At 36.0% G+C, this 11,665-nt stretch overlaps 1 protein-coding gene across 1 annotated transcript; it reads left to right on the forward strand.

Annotated features, from left to right (window-relative positions):
* Nucleotides 1-2,432: 2,432 nt before the first annotated feature.
* LOC114276753 (uncharacterized) lies at nucleotides 2,433-4,696 on the forward strand. Its single transcript, XM_028218563.2, has 5 exons — nucleotides 2,433-2,860; nucleotides 3,121-3,315; nucleotides 3,399-3,686; nucleotides 3,768-3,867; nucleotides 3,971-4,696. The coding sequence occupies exons 1-5, from the start codon at nucleotides 2,433-2,435 to the stop codon at nucleotides 4,694-4,696; spliced, it is 1,737 nt and encodes a 578-aa protein (XP_028074364.2).
* Nucleotides 4,697-11,665: the final 6,969 nt, after the last annotated feature.

An 11,665-nucleotide genomic window follows, 5' to 3' on the forward strand; every position in this document is an offset into this window, starting at 1 on the left:
CCATAAAAGAAACGTTGCTTGGTCTATATTTTTTGTGTAACATTATGATTTTGAATTTCTAATGTTTATCATAATTTTTTGTTAAGTAATTTGAAATCTACCCTCGTCTGCACAGTTTTCTTTTTGGGCTTTGATAGGGACACAAAAATGGTGCTATACAAATGAAATAGAACACTACTAAGATATATTGGTATGTGTGGGTGTTCATGTAGTAGTGAGAACTTGTTGCTTACTTGTGAGTACAAGAACAAACAAAATGAATTGCCATTCTAATGTGCTATCAACTACAATCATGGAATTTTTTACTTTGTGATCAATCAGGATAAACTGGTTGTTCTTGTAGAATCTTCATTAGAGATACTCAGTCACCTTGATGAAGTTCTATATCATAATCTATCAAGAGCATTGTAGAAACTTTTAGTTTCTTCATTAATATGCTTCATGCTAGAAATGCTTCTAGTATGCTTGATAGTGTTGATTCAAGTTGCACCACCGGGATGCAAAAATCATGACAGTTGTTAATTTAGCAAGTAATTATCCATGCATGCATAAATAGCCGTAGACCCGTCCAAGAATCTTCATCAGAGATACCTAGTCATCTTTGATGAGGCTCTTCTTGGATTGTCCAGTTCGAACAGTTCAGGAACACAAGTCTATGTTGTAATTAGTAGTTCTACTGCTTAAATATAGTCCATCTCGTAGAGATTTCGTGTAGTTGCTCCTCATGTTCTCCGGGTGCATACTAGACAAGGTGTAGCAATACACCCAGTCTGTGTAGTGTACTTGGAGAACCATGGGGAGATGCTGCCGAAATTTCGTTAGAGATGGATAGAGCAGTATGAGCTACTTTTTACAATATAGATTGTGCATTCCTGAATGGGAAAGTAGGATGAACCAACCTATTAGAGAAGAGTTAGAGGTAAATGGTGTCATGTCGCATGCATTATAAGGTACTTAATTGAGGTTAAGAATAATTAAAATGAAATGATAATTTTGAACTTTGTTGATTTGACAGTGACATTTGTAGTGTAAGACGAAGTCAAATGGATAAAAGTTGGATAAATCAGCATAGGTTGCATCCAGAATATATATAAGGGGTTAAGGAATTTGTTAAACTTGCATGCCAAAATAATCTTCTATCCAATGAAGTCACATGTCCATGTAAACAGTGTCGGAATGTCAAACTAGTAAAGAAAGACCTTTTGGGGGAACATTTAATGGTCAATGGGTTTATTCCAAGCTACACCAGATGGATTTTTCACAGGGAAGATTTATCGGTGTCTGTGCCATTGAATAAGAATGTCAGTGATTTGAATGATGGCGATGAAGTCAATGAAATGATATATGAGGGGTTCGGACGTCCTCCACCAAGCTTGGTTCATCTTGCTAGTAATGAGACAGGAAGTTCTAATATCGAACTAGGCCCGGATAAGAAAATTGAAAGATTTTTCAGTTTATTGAAGGAGGCCGAAAGAGAGTTGTATCCAGAGTGTCACAAGTTTTTAATGCTCTCATTTGTTGTTCGATTATTGCATATCAAGTGCCTTAGTGGATGGAGCGACAAGTCTTTCACGATGTTGCTTAAACTTTTGAAGGATGTATTTCCAAAAGGTGAAACTTTGCTAAAGTCGTTCCATGCAATGAGGGCACTCCTTAGGGAATTAGGCCTCGATTATCACAAGGTACATGCATGCCCAAGAGATTGCTCACCGTATTGGAAGGAGACAGCTAGTAGGGATGATTGCATAGTATGTCAGACACCTAGATACAAACAGTTTGAGGGTGAGAAGAATGATTATAAAAAAAAGCAACAAAGAATTCCCCAAAAGATTGTGAGATACTTTCTTTTGATTCCAAGGCTTCAAAGATTGTTCATGTCATCCAAAACTGCTTCATTAATGAGATGGCATGCAGAGGGCCGCATTGATGACGGCAAAATGAGACATCTTGCTGACTCTCCTGTCTGGAAAAATTTTGATACTTTGTATCCCAAGTTTGCGAGTGAACCTCGCAACGTCAGACTAGGTTTAGCAGCGGACGGATTTAATCCATTCAAGGCAATGAATGTTGCTCATAGCAGTTGGCTAGTTATTGTGATGCCTTATAATTTGCCACCGTGGTTGTGCATGAAACAACCACATATGATGATGATATTGCTCATTGATGGTCCTTCTTCACCTGGAAATAACATTGATGTCTACTTGCGCTTATTAGTGGATGAACTGAATGAATTGTGGGAAAATGGTGTTCAGACATACGATGCAGAAACTAATCAAATGTTCCAATTGCACGCGGTCTTACTGTAGACAATAAATGATTTTCCAGCATATGCAAATTTGTTTGGATGGAGAACGAAAGGTGCTTTAGCTTGTCCTTGTTGTAACATACGTACTTGACATCGGTATTTAAAGAATGGAAGGAATATTTGTTACATGGGGCATCGCCGCTGGTTGAATGCGAGTCACAAATTTCGAAAAGATGGTGCGTCGTTTGATGGAACTTTTGAATTTGAACCATGTCCAACTCGGTTATCGGGGGCTAATGTGTTACGACAGCTAGGGCCTAAGCATCAACCAACTAACAGACAAAAAAGAACTAGGAAAGGAAAGGAAAAAGAGGACAACGAGGGGGATCATAATTGGAGGAAGAGGAGTATTTTCTTTGAGCTTCCATATTGGGAGCATAATTTGATTCGCCACAATCTTGATGTAATGCACATTGAGAAGAACGTGTGTGATAATGTATTGTGGACGATATTAAATGTTGATGAGAAAGGAAAGGATAATTTAAATGCTCGTCGAAACCTGCAAGATATGGGAATTCGAAAGGCATTACATCCTAAAAAAGGGGTTGTGAACAGGTATTATTTGCCGCCTGCATGTTTTGCTATGAACAATAGAGAGAGAGAGGTTTGTTTTGTACACTCTTGAAGAATATCAAAGTTCCAGATGGGTATGCATCCAATATTTCTCGTCGTGTCAACCTCAAACCACATAGCATATCTGGACTGAAAAGTCATGACAACCATATATTGATGCAACAAATACTTCCAATAGCAGTGAGAAATTTGTTACCGAAGAAAGTTATTGAACCATTGATTGAGTTAAGCAATTTCTTCAGGCAGTTGTGCTCCAAAACTCTAGAGCTAGATGGGTTAGATCGTCTTCAATCCCAAATTGCTCTTACACTTTGTCATCTTGAGAGAATTTTTCCTCCATTCTTTTTCGATATAATGGAGCACTTGCCTATTCACCTAGCAGAGGAGGCCAAGATTGCCGGTCCAGTGCAATATCGCTGGATGTACTTTATAGAAAGGTGTGCAATTCTACTCCAATTTACAGTTGTATTCATTTGTTTGTTTATAATTGAAAGTCATGTGTGCATTTGTTTGTTTATAGGTATCTTATGACACTTAAGTTATATATGCGTAATCGAAGTCATCCAAAAGGTTCAATTGCAGAGGGATACTTAGTTGAAGAGTGTATGACCTTTTGCTCAAGGTACTTGGATGATGTCGAGTCAAAATTGAATCGACCAATAAGGAATTACGATGTTAGCGACAATCCCGGGATATTACTGGGTCATGCTTTAGGAAAAGGAGAAGGGTTTGCGCTTGATAACACATCATGGGTACAAGCTCATCGGTATGTGTTATTTAACACTGCTGCAGTTGTCCCATATCGAGAGTAAGATACAATCTTTATTCCAAAATTTTATTGATACCATTAATAAGTATCTTGCATTTTATAAGTACTTTAAATGTATAGGGAGCATCGTGATTTCATTAAGCGGTCACATCGTCGTCTCAAAGATTTTGATATGGATCGCCGTCACAATGATGAGTTTCCCAGATGGTTTAATTCTCATGTAAGTACTAATAACTTACATGTTTCTAATTTTCAATTCTCATGTTTTTAATTTTTAATTCTCTATTAGTTGATATTTAATTTTGTTGACTTTGTAAAAATAGGTTGAAGAGCTTCTAACTATTCAAAATGATGTATTGTCAGATGAGATTAAAACTTTGGCATTGGGACCTAGTAAAAAGGCCATGAGATTCAGTGGGTATATAATTAATGGCACTAGGTATCATACGAGGAGTCGTGAGTGGAGAAGAAAAACTCAAAATAGTGGGGTTATGGTGAAAGCAAAGACTTGTAGCTATGCAAGTACCAGAGACATGAATCTTGTGGAAGGTGAAGTAGCATACTATGGATATGTGACAGACATTATTGAATTGTATTACTCATACGACCGTAGATATGTGTTATTCATGTGCGACTGGATTGACAACAACAAAGGATTGAAGCAGGATGGGTTTGGTTTCACACTCGTTAATTTCAATCATTTGTTATATACAAAGAAACAAAATAGCGATGAGCCATTCATCCTAGCATCTCAGGCACAACAAGTTTTCTATGTTAATGATCTCGTTGAAGCTGATTGGGATGTTGTAGTTAAGATGAAACCTAGAGACTTGTATGAGGTGTGTGGAGAACAACCAATTAATGATGGAGTACATCACAATGAAGTGGAAGGATTTGGCGACCAAGAGTTAGATGCAACTTCGTTTGCTTGTGAAGATGACATAAATTGGGTTAGGCAAGGTGAAATTGGAACAACTATTGATGAAACTATTGGACCTCTTGGGATATCGACACAGACACAATCTGAAGATGATGAAGAAATGATATGATATTGTAATTTTGGGTCATATTCATTGTTACATTTGTGCTTTCAGTATGGATATTCATGTTAATGAAACCTTTGCTTTTATAATGCGTCATTTGTTTGCTTTGTTAATAAAATCTTTGTTTTTGTATTCATTATTGTATCTATTGTACTTTATATTCATTGCTAACCCATAAAATTCTACATGTATGCTTGTGATCTTCTATAAACTAGCATGACAGATCGACGGTGCTCTAGGCAGAGGCAACATTCAGCCTCTGCAAATTCTGAGAGTTCTTGTAGTGGGAGTGCAGATGAGAGTTCTTATAGTGGGAGTTCAGATGAGAGTTCAGAGGAGAGTACATGCATCATACCTGATCCACCCATGTCATGGTATCCTCTAGGTAGCTTGCCTAGTACATCATCGAGTACTGGTTCAACACATGACACTACTGCTGGTATGAATTATTTCTCTATTTATGTTCTTTTTTCTTTTAATGTTTTACATTTCTTTTTTTAAAACTAAGTGATTTTAATCATTGCTTTCTTGTTAATTAGTAACTCAATTACATTTAAGTCAGTAAACAAAATAAACATACATCATTTAAGTCAATTTTTATCATTCTTTCTAGTATCTTCTAACTTGATATTGATATTTGGATGAGTAGGTCGCAGTTCGAGAGGCCCAACACTCATGCACGGTTGTGATTGGAACCCAAGTGATGGCATTTTACATATTTTTCCTAATGAGTTGAACCAAGTGGTTGATGGGTATACACCCTTGGCTTCTCGTTTGGGTGTCTTAGCTCGAGATGGGAACCTTATGCCCCTTACTTATAGAACTTGGAGTCATGTACCAAAGGAAAACAAAGAGAGAATTTGGAGAGAAGTAAAGGTGAAAGAATTATTTCATTTCTTATTTTGGGCATGTCTTTTCTTCATTGTTCACCATGAAAATAAAGAGAGAATATGGACTTGGTTTGAATGGAATATGGACTTTATGGTTTAACCCACAAAAAAGTTTTCAAATTATGTTTTCTACCCTGTCATATCCCAAAAGTATGCGGAACGTATCTCCCACGTATCCATGTGTATCCGAACCGTATCTAAAATTTAAAAAAAGAAAGAAAAGAAAAAAAAGGGATACTTTCTGGCCGTATCCTGGCGTATCAGACACGTATACGTTTCCGATACTCGTATGCAACCTATTTTGGAGTATTTGTGTTTCATAGTTGATGAATTGTTGAGTTCAATAGTCTGGATAAGTTTTGAATTCTGACATAGCATATCAATAAATAGCACAACAGGATTCAATATGCCATGCCATGAAAAGAAATATGATTTTGATAACATTCCACTCCAAGCAAGTTCGGTTTTTGTTTTAGTGACGATGAGTGTTGTCTCAACTCTTGAAGTCGTTGTGGAAGGTGAGCTGTTAAAAGGATTGTCTCCATAGGCAGAGAATTGTGTTAAAGGTTGAGAGAAAATGGGTAGGTTAAGAAATGGTTGGGCAGAGAAATGCGAAAATAAATCGAGAGGTGTCATAGCGAGTGGTTTCTGAGTTTGGAGGGAATGAATTACTTTTGCCAGACACACACCTCCCTGTTCTCTCTTCCTGAGGCACTGTACATATTTTAAGAGGAAATACTTTTGCCAACACCAAGATTGTTAATTGGTTCTGTTGGCCACATAACATTATCTACTAATTCGCTAATGGGTGACAGAAATTTTATTTAATTAAAGAAGAATAGAGGTCAATGTCTGTGCTGAGACTAATACTGTCTATAAGGAATGTTTATTTTGCACATTAATATACTTTGTCCAGGCCCTTGATAGCTTTATTTATGTCCTCATCTGGCTGACTTGTGTATTGGACTTGCAATAATGTTTCTTGTTGTTTGCCCTGGTTGTAGGACAATGATTATTTTTCCCTTCTTTTGGTTCAAGTTGGAAATTGATTGTTGAGTAAGGATATGAAGGCTTCCTTTGCATCTGGAGACACATACTGACGCAAACTGTCAAATTTATGGCCCATCTCTCATCATAAAGGGAAAATTACATTGTGTATTCTGCTGCGTATATGTTGAGTACTTAATAGTTAAAGTTGCTATTGTGTGTATGTTGTTCTTTATATTATGCCTTGTGTATTCTGCTGCGTGTATGTTGTTGCTGTTGTGTGTATGCAATAATCACAAAGTTGCCAATTATTTGCAGGTCAATACAGATGCTGATGAGTCAATGAAGAAATTTGTTTTGGCATCTGTTGGAAAAAAAATGGAGAGAGTGGAAGGCTAGAGTTAAACAAATGGGATATACGCCATTCGACAATGATGCTGATAGGTTAACTCATCGACCTAAAAGAGTACACGAGCATCAATGGCGGAGCTTAGTTTATTATTGGGGCACTCGGAAAGCACAGTATTATTGAATTTAAATTGTACTTTTACATGGGATTAGTGTTAAATTGTTTATTGAACTCTATTGTAATCTCATAAGATGAGTTTGTTAATTAATAAATTATCTTGTGTTTGTGTTCATATGTAATAGAAAAAAAGTACAAAAAACAAAGAAATTCGGAAGAAAAAGACATTAAATCACATAACCGGCAGAAAACCATTCTCAGTTGTTCGAGTAGAGGTATATAGTTTCTTTATATTTCAAATTGAAATTGTATATTTTGATTTTGTTACTTAGGCCTCGTTTGGGAACAGGCCAATTTAGTAACTTTTTGACTATTTGGCTAAAAAAATAAGTAAAAAAAACTTATATGTTTGGGATGACTTTTTGGCTAATTACGAAAAGATGTGCAAAAAATAGAGAGAAGAGAATTTTTGACTTTTTGGTAGGAGTTGTTGGCTTTTTGGTTAAAAGGGTAACTTTTTGGCTTTTTGGCTAAAAAAATAAGTCCCCAAACGGGGCCTTAATTTTAAGTGAAATTGTAGGAAACAAATAAGAAGAATGGAGTTCCAGCTACTCGCTTAGAGGTGTGGATGGCTGGGTACTCGAAGGATAACAAACCAAGTAATGATAAAGTTGCTGACTTCATGGTATGTAGCACCATTATTATAACATAGAACTAGCAACATAACATAGAACTCATGATCCTACATGGTACCCATCAGACCTAGGACGAGGTCATCATAATCATCAAGTTAGTACCTTTTATATGAAATTTTAGCATCTTTCTATGCTGCTCCGTTTTAGTCTTTAGATGTTGTCATGGCAGTTAAGTGGTCGTTATTATGTCTTGCTTGTAGGTTGAATTTTATTAGTGGCTAATTAACTAATTAACAATCGTAGACACAAATAAAGGAGCTTGCGGCGCAATCTAATGCTACAGATGAAGAGATTATCACACAGGTTCTAGGGCCTGAGTTACCTGGTCGTGTTCGAACATACGGATTGGGTCCTTCTCCGACTGATGTCTTTGGAGGCGAATGCAAGCAATCACAAGAACAAACTTGTATCATCCAAACGCAAGTCCAAGAGCAACTTAACCAATATAAAGCACAAATGGAGATGCAAATGAAGGAGATGATGGATGCTATGCTTAATCAACAAAAAGTACAAATGGAGATGCAAAGCACAATCCAAGCTCAACAAGCACGAATAGAGCAATTGGAGTCTCAACAGGCCATGGGTGGGCCTGTTGCACCAGCTGCTTCCCATGTGCATTCACAACAACAATCCCATGCATACACCTCCTCGTTTAATTGCCATCGTTCGTCCGAGGAAGTGAGTAAATAGTTAATTATGAAATTTTCAATATGACATTTTATTTATGTTATTTGTTCTTATCAAATGCAGGTTCACATATCAAAGAAAGAAAAGAAGAAGAAGAAGTAGATATGACAAATTATACCTTGAAAAGGTATATTCTGTCTCCACCTTTTTTTTTTAATTTTTTTTTTATGGTGGCAATACATGTAGGCTTTTCTATTTCTTTTTCTTCATGATAATGTTTGCAAGCTTAATATGCTAGAATGCATAGAGAGAAAGGTCTGGAGTGATCCAGACACATTTATTCTGTAGATGTCTAATTGAATTAGCTCGTTGATATTTTGAAAACATTATTTTAAGAACACAATTTCATAAAATATGTAAATTCAAAAAATAAATGGTTAAAAAAAAAAACTAACACGTGTCCCTTCTTGAAGTTTATCTGATGGGAAAGACTTCTGGTGATCTAACTACCCCGTGCTTTAGCATTTTGAGCCTAGGGTATTGATTGAAGTTAGATAATTGAATTTACAGATGCCACACGAAAGGTGTACACCCAGACAGTAAAAGCATTCCCTCCCAACTTTCTCTCTCTCACACACACATCTCACATCCACAAGGGACCAAGCACAGCAAGGAAAAAAAATCTAGGAAACAGGCATTACTGGCCATATTTGGAGGATTCAGCTGTTGGGTATTTCAATTGGTAAGCAGTTTTCAACTGTTTTCTTCAGTTATTTGTGAAATTTTTAATTGTTTTTGAGAGACTTAAAGACTAGATATAAGAGTACCAAATCCCATATGGGTTTATTCTTCTATGTGTATATATGTAATTGATTGTTGGGTTTGTGTTTTTTGGGAGAAGAAAGAAAGAAAGAAAAGAAAAGTTGAAGGTGACTCATATTTCAAGAGACTGAGATGGGTTGCCTCAGATCCACGAAACCCAAGATTTATGTGAGTTGAAAACTGAAAAGGTCCCACCTTTTTAGGGTTTCCTTGTGATTCTTGGGATTAGTCTCCCTTTTCCTAGGTTCTTTCTCATGACCCTCTTTCTGTTTCTTTCTTGAGATTATGGATAAGGGTTTGGTGGTGTTGGCTGTTTCATATGTATGCGTTTATTTAAGGGTTAGTGGTGGAGGATGGGATTTAGGTATTCTCTGGTTGGTCTTTTCTAGAAAAGAAGAATTTGGGAATTGCTAGTACCTTGGAGAAACTCAATTCTTCCCAGGCTTGAAATTTCTATATATGGAAGGTTAGACTTTAGATCCATTGTTCCCCTACCAGATCTGGTTACCCTTTTTCATTTTTCGCATCTTCCCCTAATTCCCACCTTCAATTTGCTTCTCTCAATGATTTTACTTTGTGTTTCTTTTAATTTGTTTGTTTTTTCAAAATAGATGTTTGATTGGTGTTTGTCAGGCATTCCATTCTGCTCAGCTTTTTGGAATTTAATCTAATCTTTAGGTTATTCCCACCTCTAATTTTCTCTTGATTTACTTTGTATTTTTGAGTCCTTGACCTAAAAATGGTGGTTCATTGCGGTTGTCTGCAACGAAGGGGGTGTTTTAAAAATGGTGGTTCAAAACTCATTTAAAAATTTATCCTTTCAAAATACAACCTTACATTCCAATTATGATTATAAAGTATCCCTAGTATTAGTCAATTCAACTGGAGTTGACGTGGAGATGACGACAACGAGAACAACAAAAACAAAAACAAAAACAAAAACAAAAACAAAAACAAAAACAAAAACAAAAACAAAAACGAAAACAACAACAACAATCCTATGCTTTGTTGAAATGCAATCAATATGATGGTCTGTTTTTTCCTACAGCTTCTCGCAATTACGCATCAATCAGTGGCCATTCAATATAGTACCAAAACTTCAGTTTTGTTGCTAAGAAAACAAATGTTTGATGAAATTGTCAAAAATTTCAACTGATGAGAAAACTATATCAAATTGATTTCTCAACAAAACACACTGCTCTAATTTCACATTCAAGGTCCTTTTGGAATTACAATTTTGTGTAATAGATAGTTTTGGTCTATTACACTAAATTGTAATTCTCCCATTTAAATAATCACATGTCAGTGTGGAAAAGCTACATTACAACAAATTAAGGTTTTAGAGATAAAATATTTAGTTGGCAAAATATTATTTTTGTGTTTGTTTTCTAAGTCAATGTTATATAAGAGATCATGTAATTTGTTAGTTGCATAATAAGAATTCTATCTTTTGTCATTATCAGCAAGAGAAGTTGTAGAATCATTGGGTAGTGAAGGAAGTGATTGTGGTCCAATGGGTTTACTCTTACTGAGCTGGTTTAGTATTACCATGGTATATTCCAAAGCATTAAGTTGTGGAGGGACTGTGAAGCCCTTGGACAGTAAAAAAGCTTCAAGTGAAGATAGTGTACCATGGTGTACAACAGTTCTTTTTGACAGCAAGAGAATTATATCAATGGTGGAGAGGATCTTGAAGCTAGGTTGGTGTATAGACAGAACCACTATGCGATGATGCGAGTCAGCCATTGATCAGAGGGTCTACATTACATTGAAGGCTGAAGATTTGAATTTGGTCATATTATGGTATTTGAAACTCAACAATTTTATGGGTATCAAATTTGGGTGTAAAGTGATGCGTTATATTATCATATTATTAATCAAATTATGTGATTCTCCGAAAAAAAAATTATATGGACTCATTCATCAGAATAATGTGTATTAACAATTATTCTGATAGGTGTTGTGTTTGATAGTGATAGCTCCAACTCTGTCATATCATATCATTTTGTATACTTCTTTTCTATGCAATTTTTTTTCTTCAAGGACACTGCTAATAATGTTATGGTCACATGATAATTTCAGTTGCATTTCACTTTCATATGTTATATTCCCACAACTTATAGAGCATAGCATCATTTGATATCATACAGGGAGAAGAAACTGGGGAGCAAGAATGTGGCAGTGGAGAAGTGGTGGAGAAGCCTACTGAAACCATCCAAGAAGAGTTTTATTGGGCAGTGCCAGAAGAACATGAAAGAAGGGAACATTAGGGGAGGAAAGAGGTGGCTAGAGGTGCAATTAGAGAGGCTATGGCGGCTAGTTCTATAATGCTTTTTAGTTTCACAATTTTCATGGGATAAAGGCTTGTTTGATGATTGTTTTGAGTATTTTTGTTGTAATTGTTCTAGTGAACTTTGTTTTTAATGTTTTGGGATTCTATTTTTGAAAACCTGGATTGTATTGTGTATGAAATGAGCAATTAGTTAAA

The sequence above is a fragment of the Camellia sinensis genome, chromosome 3 (genome assembly GCF_055761805.1).
Source record: "Camellia sinensis isolate YWXY chromosome 3, ASM5576180v1, whole genome shotgun sequence".
In the NCBI taxonomy this organism is placed as follows: domain Eukaryota; kingdom Viridiplantae; phylum Streptophyta; class Magnoliopsida; order Ericales; family Theaceae; genus Camellia; species Camellia sinensis.

What these genes read in the sequence shown, in the direction of transcription:
- LOC114276753 (XM_028218563.2), top strand. Translation starts at nt 2,433, where the DNA reads ATGGGGCATCGCCGCTGGTTGAATGCGAGTCACAAATTTCGAAAAGAT. An exon ending in TGGATGTACTTTATAGAAAG is followed by an intron (nt 3,316 to 3,398) that starts GTGTGCAATTCT and finishes GTTTGTTTATAG; the next exon opens with GTATCTTATGACACTTAAGT. An exon ending in CCAGATGGTTTAATTCTCAT is followed by an intron (nt 3,868 to 3,970) that starts GTAAGTACTAAT and finishes TTGTAAAAATAG; the next exon opens with GTTGAAGAGCTTCTAACTAT.